This window comes from Diabrotica virgifera, chromosome 9 (genome assembly GCF_917563875.1).
Source record: "Diabrotica virgifera virgifera chromosome 9, PGI_DIABVI_V3a".
In the NCBI taxonomy this organism is placed as follows: Eukaryota; Metazoa; Arthropoda; class Insecta; order Coleoptera; family Chrysomelidae; genus Diabrotica; species Diabrotica virgifera.
In genome coordinates this window covers 59,201,257-59,220,820 of record NC_065451.1, presented here as the reverse complement: position 1 = coordinate 59,220,820, position 19,564 = coordinate 59,201,257, and the positions used below count along the sequence as shown (strand labels likewise).

The window sequence follows — 19,564 nt, the reverse complement described above, 5'->3', positions numbered from 1 at the left end:
TAAAAATGGCACTAAAGTAGTAATTGCTCCAGTGACTTAGAATTTGAGAAGGGTCAACCATCCACTATCCCCCTGTCGTACGCCTCTGGTAGTAGCTATAAACGTTTGTTTATCATAATTTAGTAGGGTGTACAGTAGTCGTACTTTCTGCCAAGTATGAAAAGGATACGTCGAATAGTTTTAAAATGCTGAGCAAAAATAATTTTTAAATTTTTAGACAAAACACCCTGTAACTCAGTAAGGAACCACATTTTATTTAAGCGTTTTAGGTTAAATCTTCGTATTTTGTGCTAAGGATTCTCCAGTTACTATATGGACAATTATTAATGAAACACACTGTATAGTGTATTTGATAAATAATTGATTTAACTTAATTTGACATGGCATCGGGAATATTTTGAGTTGTTGATTAAATAATATTGATATATAGTGTATTTGATAAATAATTAATTGAACTTAATAAAAAGTTATTTATTGTGTATTATTTGTGAAAGATCCAAGCAGAGAATATATCGGGATAATATATTCTGTGATATAAGTATTTTGTTGTTAAAGATGTTCAAAATTGTAAGCGTTTCATAGTAACAATATATTATTAAAAAATCACTTAATCACTTTTTCTCTTTTCTCGATTGAGTAATAGTTTTTGTTGAACATATAAATTATTACAATCACTGAGTACATACTTAGTGAAAAAATTATCACATTTATTAACTGAATTAATAATTTGCAATTATACAGATAACAGTTATACAAGAACATTCAAAAGCCATCTCTTTAAGTTAATGATGACATTTTCAACTAGAATGATATTCTAGTAATGTTTACATATCCATACCAGTGTGAATTTTACTACACGTAATTTGCCGTGTAAAGACAGAAAAAGTAGGGATAGCCGTAAAATATTTGCGAATTATGTACCGATGGCCTTAATTTGTATAATTATTAGCCACTGACGTTCTGCCGGACAGCAATTGCAGTCAGATGTCGGAATCAGTCTCATACAAATTAATAGTGCAAAGTAGTGACGTCTGTCACGGCGACAACTGCAACTAACGTCTGCAGTTGCCGTCTGCCGCCTGCAGTCGATGTCGGAATCGTACCTTTATCATAACAAAATATTTTTAATTTAGATCAGTGGTGCTCAGACTTACACTGCATGGGATCTACCCCAAAAACTGCAAGCGTCCAGCGATCGACTGCTAGTAAAAAAATTGAAAATAAAAAACTTTTTCTATGGATGCTATACAACGTGCAACTTCTCTCACTACTTACATTCATTCAAAACGAACAATTTCTCATGCAGTGAGAAATATTTTTTCTCACTGGTTGTCCTACGGTTTTCCATATATGATCGCGGTTTCCATGGTAACATAAACAATACAAACACAATTAATATGTCAAAAAAAATGTGTTGAAGCAAAACTTAAGAGGGATTATCTTTAAAAACTGTTCAAAAATAACTCTTAACCCGGCAGCAGTCGCGCCGTTAGAAAAAATCCGATTTTATCATTTTCCGTGATAACTTGATGAAAACTTTTCCAACATAAATTTCCACTCGTAAGTGTCTTGTGGAAGATTGTAGTAATGCGTAGGAATTTTTTTTAATTTTTTTTTTTTATTTTTTTATTTTGTTTTTGTGGAATTTATGTCTTTGGTGAGAACCAATTAGCTTTAAAATTGTTAGAAAGAGATATTGTTAACATAACAATTAAATAAAAATATTATAAAATAGAAATTTGTTTTAAATTCGTATTGTAAGATTTTTTCTCTACGCGCGACTGCTTACGTAACAAAAGTGAGCGCGACTGCTCCCGGGTTAATTAGAATTTTTAATGGATTACATATATATAATTTATTTTATTTATAATAAATTTTATTTATTATGTATTTTATTTCAATTTATGCATATAATATACCTAAAAGCATGAAGTTTAAACTCTTACAAAACTGCATCCATAGAAAAAAGTACAATGTACAGCTGGTTCCTAAAAAAACTGATACGACTCTTAGTAAGATTTGATCATTTTGAGAAGTATATATTTGATCTGACATTATATTATATTTGTTATGACAGACAAATAATAAAATAAACAAACAAACAGCCATTTCTTGACGTTGAACAGAATAAGTTATCTGACAAATTTTAAGATTTAGCAGTGACAGTGACATAATGTAAATAATAATTATTTTTTCTACGAGCGTGCAAAAATGTGCATTTTAGTTTAGAAAGTTTCACTTTTCCGCACGCGTGTTACTTTTCCGCACGCGTGTTACTTTTCCGCACGCGGTTTTTACTTTTCCGCACGCGTGTTAATTTAGATATGTTAATATGGCCTTAAAGTAATTATAATACATGAAATTAACTAATATTTTAGATATTATTTACTAATTTATTTCAAATATATCTTATTGTGTTCCTGTTTTAATGAAATTAACGCGACAATTCGATGAAATAAAATTATTTTGACATGATGTTCGAAAGTCAAATCGGTAGACAATAACAGTCGTTTTGAATCATCGTCATGGAAACCAAGATCGTCGTCATGCTAACTAATTTTATTGAAAGTTTGGTTTTGACAACCTTGTCAAAGAATTAATTTGTGTATGTATTTTCATATTAATTAAATTAATTGATTAAGATTTGGTAATTTTTTAAAGACTCTTAGAAAAAATATTGTTCCTAACTCTTGCAGAAAGTCTCTTTTCCGCACTCGACTGCTTGCCGAACTCCTGCTTCGCGTCGTTCGGCAAACTGCAGTCGCGTGCGGAAAAGAATGACTTTCTGCACTTGTTAGGAAAATAACTATATCCTTCAAAATACACTGCTCAATTTTCTACAAAATACGCTTTAAGAGTCCTATCAGCTTTTTTTTGGAACCAGCTGTACAACACATGAGAAAATGACATATTTCTCCCTCGCTTAATTTGCGGCACTCGCGTCGTGCCAACAAACTTCTGCGCTCGTGAGAGCGCGTCTTTTTTCTCACTTGCTGTACAATATAATATATTTGACATTTCTATTTGATAAAACGTTGTAACTACAGAGAATTGTAATTAAATATGTTTTTCATCTTAATTTTACTTGGGTGATAAAGCACTTCATGAAGTGCATGGCACTTCATATCATCCACAAGTTAGCGCAGTCTCCACCTTTTCCATGTGTATTTTTTCCGTGAATCGCGATCGACTTCAAAAACTTTGGCGATCGACTGTTTGAGCACCTCTGATTTAGATCATCATCTGCAGATCTCAGTCAAATAGTCCTCGATGTCAAGATGTCTATGTCGAGAAAAAATCGTGTCATTCGATAGATTTCTAAAAAATATTGAAAACGTGTTTTTCAGTTTTTATATCTCATTTAAACGCGAAATATTCGATCGTCCCGCTTCTTTTAACACAACCTATATAAACGATTAAATGCAAAGATCAATTAGATCAATTAACTTTTCATACATTATTTTAATATTTTGTCTGTACTGTCCACACTACAATATGAGGTGCTGTAGATCTCCAATCTTAGGTACTACAAGCACAATATGGGTTATCATTAGGGAGCGGATTTTATGCTAAATGCATATTGCATGCATATTTCGCATATTTGAGAACTTTACTAAATTTTGCATATTTTTAGAGAAACATGCATATTTTGTATCTATTTAAAAACATTTAAGTCCAAAAAAATTTTTAAATTTTTTAATTCAACACAAAATATTTCCCCGCACAGGCTGTCATGTGTATATTTGAAGAGCTATGAAGCCACACATGATTTCAAAACAAATTAGTGTTATTCTTGGTTAAAGTAATAGTATAACAAGCCACTAACAAATTACCTCAGCCCTTCGTTAATAGATGGCCCGATAAATCTATGGTCACACTATTGCATAGGTCTAGTTTGTCTCTAGTATCTACTCGACATAATGACAAGCCACATCAAAATGGCGAACATGGGCGGAAGCAGTTCCGATAATTATTGAGTTCTGATGAATCTAGCAAGAAAAATAGTAAAGTTGACTTGATATTCGATGACAGTGACCGTAACCCTGACTATGTGCAATCTAGAAGTGACTCAAGTAATGAAAATACAGCGATATGTAATTTTTTCCTAAATGTGGCTTGTCACATTATTACCATTCAAGATTAATGTAGTGGCTTATGACGTGGCTTGTTATATTATTGCATTTGGTTGTAGGATAATGAACAAGGTCCGTCAATAAAAAGGACAAAACCAAACACACCCGTCAAAAATTCCAACAAGTTGATGGAGACAAAGAAATAAACACTCTTTAATAACAGGTATAGGGTTGAAACCACCACGAACTCAGTCAATAATAGAAAATTCTGAATCTACTTATATCTAAAATTTCGGGATTTATTATTAATGGAATAATGTAACATGCCATATTTTTTTTAAATAAATGCTGTTTTTTCTGGAGTTTCAAGTAATTTTATTAATATTGTTGTCAACTATGATCTCATAGGGCATGATGCATCGAAATATCTAAACTAAAACAATAAAAGTTGTTACTGGATTTTTTCATATTATTTTTAACATTAAAAGTCAAATATATCACTTTTACTTTTTTGAGGCTTGTCATTGTTTCACATTAAGCCCTTCATATATATTAATTCGAGAACTACCTGAAGAGAGACGGCTCATTCACTGCCTTTCATTTTTTCTTAGAAAATACCCGATCTTTACACAAAGTACTTACTAGTGCTTATAGTACGCAGTTATAAAATGATTGTAGGTTGTAATGATGAAGGATGGTTTACCCAGAAATCCGAATTGTATTTACTTTTATTATATTTAGTAGGTACCTAAAATTCTGGTAATTTTTTTAAATCCTCTATTGTTAAGAGAATTTACACCTTTAATCATAGTTTTACGATTTTCTAACGGAAATTAACAAGTTATTTTAAATACGCCCCAATTACTTCTATTGGTGTTGAAAGGAGTTTTTCAAGTTATAAAAATATTTTATCTAAACAAAGAATATGTTTCCTCGTAAAGAATTTGGAAAAACACATTGTAGTGAATAATAATCGAAGATAATTTATAGTGATATTGTTGTTTTATTTTAAATAGGTAACTATTAGTAGCAGTTTTTGTAAAAACTGTGAATAAATTGCATATATATATATAAAAAATGATTTTATTTGAAAGATAATAAATAAGATTGCCTGCCCCCCCCCTATAAAAGAACCCCCTAGAATAGAATAGAGCAGAAAATTTGTGGTTTCTCGAAATGCGCATTTTTTGAATTTTTGTGCACATCGTGCGCATATTTCGTAATTTTTTACCGCATATATATGCGCATATTTCATCAAAATTGATAGCATATAAATCCGCTCTCTAGTTATCATGGATACCTATGCTGTGTTTGTATTGTCCTTTTCATGAGCATTTTTCAGTGCGTAACAAATGATAGGAAAAAGGGTAAGTCCGTGATAATACACATTTATGACATTTATTCTAACATGACATTTTAGTTAAATCTGACAGTTGTCACATTTTATTTTCAATCTGGAATAAAAACAAATCAAATGTGTTTCTTGCATTTATAAAATGGTATTTTCATTGATTTGTATAGTCTTATAAATTATACATATTGTATTTGTGATATTATTATCTAATTAAAAAAAATTATTTTCAACGAAAACTTTTCGTTTATAAATTTGCAAAGGTCTGTGTATTATTGCGTTGCCGCTCCTGCAATACTTCGAGCAGATGTATCGATGGATTCTTATGTAGTTTTGTCTTCTGAATCCAAATCTGAAAACGGCATTTCGATATCTCTAACCGTCTTCGAGATAATCGACCTCAAAATCTAAAATGTGACGTCACAATCCGGTTATTTCCTTCCAGGCACTAAACGTCAGCTGAAATCTTTGATTAGGAAGTAGGCTACTTTTCAACGAAAACTTTTCGTTTATAAATTTGTAAAAGTCTGTGTGTTATTGCGTTGCCGCTCCTGCAATACTTAGAGCAGGTGTATCGATGGATTCTTATGTAGTTTTGCCTTCTGAATCCAAATCTGAAAACGGCATTTCGATATCTCTAACCGTCTTCGAGATAATCGACCTCAAAGTCTAAAATGTGACGTCACAATCCGGTTATTTCTTACCGACGCACTAAACGTCAGCTCAAATGGTTGATTAGGAAGTAGGCTACTTTTCAAAAAGATAAACATCAAACTCAATAAGTTACGAGTAGACTCAAGTAATAATTATCTATTAGTAGTTTTACAAATGTTTGACATTTCTCTTCCAGAATTGAACAAGCGCTGTCGTATTTTTGTGTGACTATAAAAAAATCAATTTATTTAATCTCAATTTGTTCAGCAAAGCATAGTTTATTTACATTTGAGTTTGACACTTCGTGAATGTCAAACTAAATTTTAAATTAAGGATTAATAAAACATCAATGACATTTGATAGTGAATTTAATTATTATATAAAATAAATAAGATGTTCAAAAATACAATTTGAGTATATTTTAAAAGCAATAATTTATTAAGTAGGTAATATATTTACGTATATATAAGTAAGGTATATATTTACGAGTATACGGCCTACCCTTTATGATAAATGGACTGTTCCATTTGTTATGAAATTAAAATACAGGGTGTTGATAAACTCTAACGACAAACGAAGACAGAAGGTTCCTCAGATAATTTTAAGACAATTTAACCCAATTCATCTAGTCCGAAAATGCTTACTAAAGGAGCTAGAGCTATTTGAAGATGGCGTTTGGTAATTAGTTTATCTTAAATATCTCCAGAATGCTTCTATTTAGAAGAACGAAAATTGGTACACATATTTATCTTCCAGGGATAAATCGATTTCATCAGTAATTGCAAATTTCTAGTACCGGCCATAGACGTCCGTTTGGATAGGGCATCAGTTATATTATCGCATAACGTTTTTGTTTTCAATTTTTAAGCAATTTTGAGTCTAGATTATTAAAATGTAAGGTATTGTAGTACTAAAAGGTACTCTTACTTTAAGTCGATAGGATACACCGTTTTCTAGAAAAATCGATTTGAAAATTTTTCGTTGTTTGAATATCAAAAAAAATTTCAATAAAAAAAAACTATTTAGAAAAACCAAAATTGCTACATTTATTTATATTCCAGAGATGAATCGATTTTATTAATTGTGAATTTCTAGTACCGGTCATGTGCGTTCGTTTTGGGTAGATCGACGGTTATTTTATCGCATACCTTTTTTGTCTTTAATTTTTAAGGATTTTTGACACTAGATTATTAAATTATGAGGTATTCTAGTATTAAAAGTTACTCTTGCTTGAAGTTGGTAAAATACACCGTTTTTTAATTTTCAAAATTTTTTTCAAATTCAGGAAACGAAAAATTTTCAAATCGATTTTTCTAGAAAACGGTGTGTCCTACCGACTTAAAGCAAGAGTACCTTTTAGTACTAGAATACCTCACAATTCAATAATCCAGTATTAAAAGTGCCTTAAAGTTAAAGACAAAAAAGTTATGCGATAAAATAACCGTTGCCCCACCATTGTCGATTTATCTCTAGAAGATAAATATGTGTACCAATTTTCGTTTTTTCTAACTAAAAGCGTTCTGGAGGTATTTAAGAAAAACTAATTACAAGACGCCATCTTCAGAGAGCTCTAGCTCCCTTAGGAAGCATTTTCGGACTAGGTGAATGTGGTTAAATTCTCTTAAAATTATCTGAGGAATCTCCTGTCTTCGTTTGTCGGTAGAGTTTCTGGACACCCTGTATAATCGGTTCGCTAAACTCTACACAACTGGCTAGTGATTTTAGTAGGTAATTTTTTTGTTTTTTTGCGAATTTTGCCAAGATTGGCAAAATTACTAATTATTGAGTAATTATTAACTAATTAGTAATTTTTTTTTGCCAAATTGGCAAAATTATTGACTAAAATCACTTGCCAGTTGTGTCTCGAGTTTAGCGAACCGACAGTATATGAAATAATATTGTTTGGTATAAAAAATTATGGTCTGATATGTGCAATTCTAATGGAAAAAATATTTGAAGATTTTTCTCAAATTATGAATACCAACATATTCATTTATAACTCTTTTATTTTTAATTTGACGAAGAAAAGTTATTCTTCATAAAAAGCTATTCATGTTCTAAGATTTATGATGCAATCAACATATTATATAAAGTTTTATTAATTTTATACGAGGTATATAAAAATATAAATTTAGTTCAAGAGTAAACTACCTTTATAGTTCATAACATTTAAATTAGAATGATATAATTGCACATTGAAACATAATTATTAATTCTAAACTACTTTTCATAATAGCAATTTTCCATATTACGAATTAAAATACGTAAATAAACAAAGTTTTCGTTATGATAATGCTCGCATTTTCAGCTTGGTTTTATTATGGCGCCATCTATCGACAACTAGAATAACTAGAATAAATGTTGTAAATGTCTGTAATCACGGACGTGCCTTTTTTTCTGTCACATACAATTTAATGCGTTAGAAAGAAATTGAAAAACTGTGACGCACTGAAAGATGATCATGAGAAAAAGAATATGCTGTTTATGTTTATCTTAGTTATGTCATTTAAATAATTAGTAAAACAATTTACCTTTCGGTAATCTTATCCAAATCGAACAACTCAGGCAACTGGTCCAAAATTGAGCGAGCTGTATTGGCTGTGGTCTCCTCTTGACTAGCAGCTGCACCTCCAACTTGCTTCGGTTGCAGCAGTAATAATGTGGATAAGCAAGCGTAAGTTTGAGATTGCGCAAACGTAATGTCGGCATTAGGATGCATACCGAAAAGTTCGGGATCATCGTTGATAGGGAGTGTCTTTATGTAGTCAATGTAGTCGACAAATAATACATCTGTGCGAATCTAAAAATAAAATTATAGGTTATTATTATTAGTATATATGACCAAGCTATTACTAGCATATATGCAGATGACATTGATCCAATTGGAGACTCCATCCTAGCCACAAAAGATATTTTTAACAATGTGGAAGGAGTAACAAGTGAAGTAGGGCTGAAGATTAATTAAGAGAAGACGAAATATATGTGTATAAACAGAACAACACGAAGAGATAGGATAGCACAAAATGTAATGGTCACAGTAGCGTACTGATAGATCAGCGGGCCCTGGTTCCAGTAGGGATGCGGACCCCCGCCCAAAACATTAAATATAAATCATCATATTATATCATAAAATATGTCATAAAAATTCAAGCTAATTTATAGTCCATTTACTCACGGTTTTTGCTGTACATTTTAAAGAACTGCTCGGATTGATATGAAATTTGGCAAACACATAGCTAACATGTCAAACAAAAAAAAATGATACCTATTGTGCCGATGTGCGCTACTGCCCTAGGTATGTTTGACCCCTTCGCGGGTAAAAAACATACGTTCATGATAAGTCCGGAATTGGATAGACTGACTAATTCTAAGCAACCTTTAAATTCTATAGAGTTTTTTCACTAAGTCAATACTTTTCGAATTATTTGTGAGTGAATATGTTCATTTTTCAAAAAAAAACACGATTTGAGACGGTCTTTCACAAATACCCTCAAAAAGTAAGTATGTTATCGAAAAAAATATTCTTAGTAAAAATATAGCTTATAAAAAAAGTGAAAAATATGTGTATATACGAAGTATTTAAACCCAGTAGGTCATGAAATGTACGTTCTTATTCGTCAAATTCCAAATCGAATATTTCAACGTTAAATAACTAAAAATGAATCAATTTTCGAGAAAAAGTCATCACATCTTTTTTAATATAGGTTTGTTCCAACACGACGAAGAACCGTCACGTAACGATCACGTTACTAGATAATTAACGTTTCATGGGTTCCATGGGAACGAAATAATGCGTTCCATGGAACTGCGCCGGACGGTGATCGTTACATGGACGGTTTCTCGTTGTGTTGGAATAAACCTTATATTTTTGTAATTTTTTAGTTTCTAGCATCAATACTAATTATGTAACGCTCAAAATAAAGTTGGACGCTTTTTTGGTAAACAAATCGTAAAATTCAGCCCCTAATTAGCACCCCAAATGAAATTAATCGTTACCGTTTCACAAGTTACTTGACTTATGTATTGCTTATATTTATGATCTGTAAGTTTTACCGCTTCAAAGTGCTCATTTTTGAAAACAATTAAATTAAAAAAAATTTATAACAATTATGAAAAAATTTTGTTTCCTCAAAATAACTTTATTAATTATTAGTGATACCAAATTGGTTATAAAATATGTCTGTTCAAATTTTGCATACACTCGTGATTAGTGACTCGTTTAAGCCCATTTGACTACTCAAAAATAGGCACGTTGAACCAACGAATCTTACATATCTTATAAACAATAAGTAAAGTAATTTGTGAAGTGGTAATATCATTTCGGATCCTAATCAGAAATTGATTTTCACGACTTTTTTACCAACCAAACAAAAGATACCAACATTATTTTGATCGAAATTTACTTACTTTTGATGTTAGAAACTTTCTAAAAAAAAAACAATAGAATAATAAAACAGTAAATTAATATATATCCTATCGTTTTTCATACTCACATGATTGATCACTTCACGCCAGCCATTTTTATAAATAATGAAACTCAAAAATGTTCTACATCCAAAATTCCAATCATAATTAAAAACCTTATGATTAAAAACCTCATTAATATAGGAAAACTAACACAGCTTTTAAAAAATGAACATTGGAATAAAATTTATATCAACCAAATAGATTCTGAAATTGCATAATATGATACATTTATAAATAAGTTAAATAATTACATACAAACCTCTAGGGAGATAAAACGCTTAAAAATATATCAAAAAACCCCTGAATAACGGTGGGGTTGATATCTTTTATCAAACGACGAGAATTTCTTAGAAGAAAATTAGTGTCTATATATAGTGTCTTGTTATTATTACCACGATTGTCTATATTTAGAATTTAATTTCAATTTTTAAGAATTACCTACCTCTATAAAAGTACAGGCTGAATGATGATGAACCGTCATGGGTCTCGGTGAATTCGTAACTATTTTAATCCCCCATCCTAATTACAGGCCAACTCGTAACTCTGGCGCGCAGGGTGGCGCAGGTAATTCTTCGAAAACCCATTAACTACCGGTGAATTAGTAACTTTCATTTTTAAGTAATGTTGATAATTTAATACCGGTATTCCAGGGCCTGGATTCCGTGCACTGTAGATATCTACACGTCGCTTTCTATCGATGTCAATTTTCGTAAAAATATTTGAATTTTTAGCTTTAATTGAATTATTTTCTAGTTTTACTAGGTTATAATCTAATTGATGTTGAAGTGACACTTAATAAAACAAGAAAATATTTGAATTAAAACTAAAAATTAAAATATATTGACATCGCGCCGATCGCTTTCTATGAATGTCAATATATTTGAATTTTTAGTTTTAATTCAAATATTTTCTTGTTTTACTAAGTGTCACTTCAGCATCAATTAGAGTATAACCTAGCAAAACTAGAAAATAATTCAATTAAAGCTAAAAATTCAAATATTTTTACGAAAATTGACATCGATAGAAAGCGAGGTGTAGATATCTACAGTGCACGGAATCCGGTCCCTGATATGTACCTGTAAAAATTACTCTCTTTGAAGGTGGTGTAAAAGGTATTCATCATTTATGTATTGTCTCTTGGAAGAGTTACTAGAGAAAATCCAAATAAATTTTGTGAAAATGACTGAAATTCTTGTAACAGATAACAGATTTCGTAATGAGTGCACGTGGGTGTAAGTTATTGGTGGTAAATAATTTCAAATTTCAATTAAAGAAAGTGCTAAAAAGTGGAAAACATTTATGGGACTATTCTACATCTGGTTGCAAGGCAACCTGTTATACCGACGAAATCATACGGCCTGCTATCATACGGCCCCTATTCTCATTTAAAAAAATCATCGATTGCGTCATCACGCCCAGTGATATGTCATACTATCACTAGTACCATATGTATACCAAAAAATTAGAATTTAAAAATAAAAATCGACCTATTTCGGGATTTATCTCCAGAGACGCCCATTCTCGAGAAAATGAATTTATTCCAACACAAACGTCCTCACTGTATTTGTTTATAAGCCAAAAAATTGTTTATAACTTTAAAACAGTGCTGAGGCCGCTTAGATAATCCGATTTTAATTCTGTAAAATGTATTGGATAGGTAGAGAGCCTCTTTATATGTGAAAAAATTAGCAAACTTCTAAATGGTCTACTTTCTGTTCAGAAAGTTTTTAAAAAATTTGAACTTTTTAAAAAAAATTTAGATTGCAAAATTATTATGCAAAATCTATCATTTCGATTTTAATAAAATTTGGTGGACGATTTAAGTATGTTATAAGGATTTTCTATGCGAATTACGAAGGTTCTAAGTGCAACTAAAGTTGTTGAAAAACACTGAATAAAAAGGCTTATTTTGCCCCCTTATTTTGTATTTATTGCTATTTTGCAGAAAGACATTTAAGACATTTTTAACTAGTCGTATATCATAAAAAATTCAATTATCTTTATTTTAATTACCTACGACTAAAAAAATTAATGTTTTTCGAAATTTTTAAATATTTTAATTTTTTTATTAATGTTCCGGGCATATTTGAGAAGGAGCATAAGTCAATTATTATTATTGAAGTTGTCACCTAACTTTATCTGCAAAAATCCGAATTCCACCTCGCACATCCACAAGTACAAATAGACGTTTTTTTGCAGATCCGCCCTGGTCTATACATATAATATTGTTTCAATCAAAAGAGATTTCAAACCAAGAACCATTCGCTTACATAATAATATGCTATATGCCCCGTGTTGGCTTAATCCGTTACTGTTCAAATTTATTTCTTACCTTTTAACCTAACAACCAACTATGGTATTAGAATTAAACAATGGTTTCGAATTCACCTGTATAAAGTTGCGAGTTGGTCAGGTAGTAAAAAAGTTACGAATTGGCCGGTGTACATTTTGATTTAAAAAAGTTTCTCATTAAGAGTTACGAGTTGGCGCGTGTCCGGTTCAATATACACGAGTATCGAGCCTATTGTATTGGAATTATTTTTATGGCCGTATAAAACTTGCAATGCATATTTACAACTTTGTAGTTTACCTACATCTTATTCATGAATCTTGCTAATATAGAAGTGTTTGAGTTATCAAGTGTAGGCAGGCCCTGTCGGTTAGTCTTTACAAATTTTGAAACATGGGCTTTGCAAAGCAGGTAAAACGTGTAAAAACCTGTATTTCAATGTACCTACACAAAAATTAAAACCTATTAAGCAGTTACATTTCCTATGTGTGTACTTGTGTAGTTCAAAATGTCCCCATCAAATTAGAAACAAAAGAAGCAAGAAGCGCATTAAAGCGGGCCCTGCGGGGCCCGGGCCCTGGTTCCACGGAACCCGCGGAACCATGCTCAGTACGCCACTGAAAGGTCAACACTTAAATTTCGAAAGAGGGAAAAAGTACAACGTTTTAAGTATCTGGGGGCCGTACAGACAGAATACAATCGATAAATCGCTGTCAGCACTGGATAAAATCCAAAAATCTTACAAGAAGTTCAAAGATCAAAATCTATAATAGTCTAGTACAATAAAATTACACTACATGTAAATCAAAATGTAAATTCGTACAGGTTGAAACAAATTTTATATCAAAGTTTAGGTGGGTACAAAAGATATTTTCAAAAAAGTATCCAAATCATACAAGGGGATCATTGTTTAAATAATTAAAAAGGGGTCATTTTTGCAAAAAAATTACTTTTTTAACTGCTGAGGTCATGCAATTACTAATGAAGGTCTATAGTAATATTTTCTGCAAAGTTGAAGGGCAAATCTGTCACATAAGACTTACTAAACTAAATTTGACCCCCTATTTATTTAAATAATTATACATAAAACTTTAAAAACAAATTTGCAAAAAAATATTTTTAGCGTTTTAAATAAGCACTATAAAATATCTTATTTTACAGGAGAAGTTGCGCTATGTTATCAGTATTAATAAAAAAAAAATTGGTCCAAAAATATTTAATATTTTTTAAGATATGGAATTTGTTTATCAAATGTTACTCTATTTTCAATCGCAAAAACGCGGTTGTTGCCAAAGAAATATTCACCTGTATTAAAACTTATTATTTTTATTCTTATGTATATTTTCGATAAATGTATTGATAAATTCAAATTTTAATTAAACTTCCCCCTAAAATGGCATTTGAAAATTATTCAAATTTGTTTATACATAATTTGTTTTTTTAATAACGTCACGGGTATTAAATATTTTGAAATGCCGTTTCGATAATTGGGTTCCTGGTAATTTTTCACTAATTAACAAATATTTTTGTCTTTTTTTCCTCTTCTTTTTTTTTTCTTGGAGTTATATTACTATGGACCCTTTTAGGGTTAAGTTTCATTAAAAATGTCGAATCTCTAAGTTGTAGATTCTATACCTAAAAATATTAAGATTGGTCTAAAATCACTTAAATAAAATGTGACTACTTACTGAGTTACAGGGTGTTTTATTTAAAAATTTAAAAATAATTTTTTTAAATTTAAATTTAAACTTTTATTTATCACAATTTAGTAGACTGTATAGTACCCACACTTTCTGACAAGTATGATAAGGATACGTCAAATAGTTTTAAAGTACTTGGCAACAATAATTTTTAAATTTTTAAATAAAACACCCTGTAACTCAGTAAGCAGCCACATTTTATTTAAGAGATTTTAGTTAAATCTTAATATTTTTAGGTCTACAATCTACAACTTAGAGATTCGATATTCTTAATAAAATTTAGCCCTAAAAGGGCCCATAATAATATAACTACAAGAAAAAAAAGAAGAAGAAAAAACGACAAAAAAATTTTGTTAATTCGTAAAAAATTCCCAGGAACCCAATTATCGAAACGGAATTTCAAAATACTTAATCCCCGCGACGTTATTAAAAAAACAAATTATAAACAAATTTGAATAATTTTCAAATGCCATTTTAGGGGGGAGTTTAACTGAAATTTAAATTTATCAATACATTTATCGAAAATATACATAAAAATTAAAATAATGAGATCTTAAGCAGGTGAATATTTCTTTGGCAACAACCGCGTTTTTGTCAATTGAAAATATAGTAACATTTAATAAACAAATTCAATATCTCAAAAAATATTAAATATTTTCCGACCAATTTTTTTTGCTTAATACTGGTAACATAGCGCAACTTAATCTGCAAAACAAGATATTTTATAGTGCTTATCTAAAAAGCTAAAAATAATTTTTTGCAAATTTGTTTTTAAAGTTTTATATACAATTATTTAAATAAATAGGGGGTCAAATTTAATATAGTAAGTCTTATGTGAAAGATTTACCCTTCAACTTTGCAGAAAAGAATCCCATAGACCTTCATTAATAAGTGAATTACCTCAGCAGTTAAAAAAGTATTTTTTTTGCAAAAATGACCCCTTTTTAATTATTTAAACAATGATCCCCTTGTATGATTTGGATACTTTCTTGAAAATATCTTTTTTACCCACCTAAACTTTGATATCAAATTTGTTTTAACCTGTACGAATTTACATTTTGATTTTTTTTATTTTATTAGGCTATAAATCCATCGTCAGACCTGTATTAACATATGGATGCGAAACGTGGAGCAAGGCCAAAGCAAACGAAGAAAAGCTCACACGTTTTGAACGAAAAATACTTAGAAACATTTTTGAACCTCACCACGACATTAACACAAACCAGTATAGGATCAGAACCAATTTCGAATTAAAAGCACTCTACAATGACGCTGATATTGTCCAAGAAATTAAATCACAGCGACTAAGATGGTCAGGCTACGTGCACAACCACATAAGCAGTGGCGTAACAAACTCCGTCGGGCCCCCCTGCAGAATTGGAAATGGGGGCTCCTTTAAAAAATTACTAAATGCGACATATGTTACAAATACCTATATGTCGTTACAGCCCAGTAAATGAACGTAAAATATAGCAATACCGTGTAATTTTTCAGTGTCACCACCGAAGTGGTCAACTCAAGACTTTTCCAGTTATTTGTGAGTAAAAATGTTTATTGTTCAACAAACAAAACACGTTTTTAGGCGATTTTTCGCAAATAGTTCAAAGAGTAACTATTTGATCGAAAAGAATATTGTTAGCAAAAATGTAGCTTATAAAAAAATGAAACAAAAATGAAGTTTATCGACCCAGTAAAAGAAAAAGTTGTAGCTAGAAAAGTTGTAGCTAATGAAAAGTTTATCTTATACTTCAAATTCCAAATCGAATATTTTAAAGTGAAATAATCAAAAAATGAAATACTTTTCATGGAAAACTCATTAGAACTTTTTTAAAGTGTTTAAAAAAAACTTTATTTTTATTTTTTACAAAAGTTTCTAGCATCAAACCTAAGCCAGTTACCATCAAAATAATGTTAATCTCCCCCCATTAAGCACCCCAAATGAAAACTAATCATTATAGGTTTACAACTTACTTAACTTTTTTATATGACCTGTAAGTTTCACATGTTCAAAGCGCTATTTCAGGTTGAAATATTCGATTTGGAATTGGACGAATAACAATAATTTTCATGAGCTTCAACTGTGCTTTTACTGTGTCGATAGACTTCATAAATATGTACACCATTTTTTTGTATCTTATATGCTATAATTTTGCTACAAATATTTTTCGATATCTAATATTTAATTCGATAAAATACTTATTTTTGAGTTATGTGTTTACAAAAAGCCCGTCTGAAAACGTGATTTATTTAGTTGAAAAATAAACATTTTCACTCGTAAATGACTTGAAAAGTATTAACATAGATAAAGAAACTCCATAGAACAAAAGTTGCTTATAATTAGTCAATTTATACATTTCCGGACTTATTTTAAACGTATGTTTTTGACCCCAAGAAGTGGTGTCACCCCCCTAAGTAGTAAAAGCAACCAACGGCATAAGACCAACTTTGAAGTGGAGTGTAACTAGAACCTAAATCCAAATTGTCAAGCAAATACGTCCGTCGTGACGCTGATAATTTCACTCCAAAACTGTGATTTATTGAACTATTGGTGTATTCATGCATTGTTTATGACGATTTTCATCTTTATTGGTATAGAATAAAATAGAACAAAAATTACTAAATGATTACATTAGTACATAGTACTATTATTCTATGAGAAGAACAACTTTCTTCGTGCACTAGTGTTGCCCAAATGCAAAACCAAGACGAGACTTAGATAGTCTTGGTCTTGGTCTTGCGCCAGTACACCTGGTCTTGGTCTTGGTCTTGGTATTGCGCTCCCGGTCTTGGTCTTGGTCTTGGTCTTGCAGCAAGAGTCTTGCAAGTCTCGCAGTTGCCAATTAGCATATTGCATATCTTAGAATAACGTAACAGAGTAGGTACATTTTAAGATTGAATATCGTAGCCATAGGAAAAACCAACCAAATTAATAAATATCTGACACCGGGTGGGGTTTGAACTCACGGTGTAAGTGATCCGTGCCCATATTCTAACTAACTAAAGTTTATTAGAAACATGCATTTTTTAGTGTATTTGCTATTCGCATACTATCTGTGATTTGAAAAGCATTCAATTCGGTGACAGACCTGCACAGTATGTTAATGCCAGTTCTAATTTTTATCCACTACGTTGGGTTGGACAGACCAGTATGGGTTTCAGATTTTATGGCACGTCAGCTGCTTCACAAGCAAAGTGAAACTTACTCTTCAATATTTCACTTGTTAGCCTTATATATAAGGCTATATAGCCGTATTCTTTAACAATATCGCTGGAAAAATATTGTTGCTAGACAGGTAAAGTGTCATTGTATACCGGATACTGGGTATACCAATCAAACTGTGTTTTTTCTCAAAGTTCGCATCATTTTGTGGAATATTCTAGCATATAAAATACTGAAATTAAAACCCAACTATAGTCTAATGTTTTCTTAACATTCTGTTTTTGATTCATTCGCTTATGTTGTATAACAAAAAAGTTAGGTATTTTATCAACTAGCCATGTTTTTCATTAATACAGGGTGTTTTTAAATAAGTATGGGAAACTTTAAGGGGTAATTCTAAACAAACGAGTCATGTTACGCATGCATGCCAATGGTGAATATTAAATTCTTAATTGTATGTCAAAAATGCGCAAAAACTACTTCATAAAACTCAGCAAATTTCATTTGCATATCTCAACCGGTTTTAGAGCAATAAATAAATCCTCAGTTTGTAAGAAAAATTTTAATACCCCTATTTCGGAAACGAAGCATTTGCGGACATACCCTCCTATTGAAGGTGAAACTCACAAAGTGCACTTTTTGAGATTTTGACATTTTCATCAATTTAAACTCAATACGGTACTGTCCAGCTCTGAAGAAGTCAACTGGGGCTCTATTCTAATTGCTGAGATAATTTATGGTATACTTCACTAAGTGCATGATTGTGAATTTCGGTTTCAAGGTAAAACTCATTAAAACTTATTATTGCCCTTAGTGAATTTTTCCTTACAATCTGGAGCGCCGAATCGGTAATACATATTATTTAGTGATCTTTCAAACAATACATTATTAAACATAACTGTTTATTATTTTTCTGTTCATTATCTATTGGGCGATTGATTAAAGAAATGAGCTGCTTATATTATTTCTTTGTAGCAAATATTTTACATAATCTATTTTGCGATCAAGCAGGCGATTTGTGTGTTATATTGTATTGTTGACACTGTATATTATTCGTGTGCATTATCTGTTCGGCGATTGATTAAAAAAATATGGGTTTAAATTTCTTTGTAACAGACACTGGCGAAGCGTCCATGTAACCACTGTTACCATTGGTAACAGTTAAAAATCTTGCAAATAAATATGTATTTTATGACGATGAATAATTCCATTTATTATTTTATTTTATTTTTACCAATAGAAATATATTATTATATTATGTGTTAATAGTACCTAATTCAGTAAATAGCCAGACACACGAAAATATTGGCGAGTTTATGTGACTCAGTTGCACTTTATTATATTCTGTTACCAGTCTCATTTGTGGTGACAATGAATGGTTATCTCGTTGTCGCTCGGGCGGCTCGAGACCGGCTAGTGTGAAAATTTTGAAGGAGCGATGGGCGTAAGCGCGCTGTGTATATCAGTAGGACTGTTACCAGATTTAAATTTGCTAACAGTACCTATAACAAAAAGTGTGCGTGCAGTTCACCATGGATGAATGTCGCTGCGTAATCGATCAACTACTTGAAAAGTAATTCTGATTGAAAAATATAATGAGATTATTGAAAATGAAAAACCTATTTTAAACAATTTAAAAAAGGAATTTAAAAAATTAACTCGATATTTTAAATTTAGTTGGTACAGTGAAAATCCTTGGTTATGTGGTTGCAAGAAAAATAGACTGTATTGTTGGCCATGTCTTCTGGTTTTTACAGAAAAATGGGTGGACCAGGTTCACGATTTAAATAGTTTTAGAGTTTTAAAAAAGAGACATGAAATTACCTACATGTAAGATGTATACCCAATTTGATTCAGTTTGGCAAAACA

At 30.9% G+C, this 19,564-nt stretch overlaps 1 protein-coding gene across 3 annotated transcripts in view; it reads right to left on the bottom strand.

Annotated features, from left to right (window-relative positions):
- LOC114339168 (dynein axonemal heavy chain 1-like) overlaps positions 1–19,564 on the bottom strand; it is a 1,269,803-nt gene that overhangs the window by 131,880 nt on the left and 1,118,359 nt on the right. For all 3 annotated transcript variants that reach the window (XR_007700607.1, XR_007700606.1, XM_050661243.1), the window contains exon 21: positions 8,610–8,878. Coding sequence is in view for 1 of the 3 variants with exons in the window: in XM_050661243.1 (XP_050517200.1) it covers positions 8,610–8,878 (269 nt within the window). In the remaining 2 variants the exon portion in view is untranslated. The remainder of the gene's footprint in view (positions 1–8,609; positions 8,879–19,564) is intronic.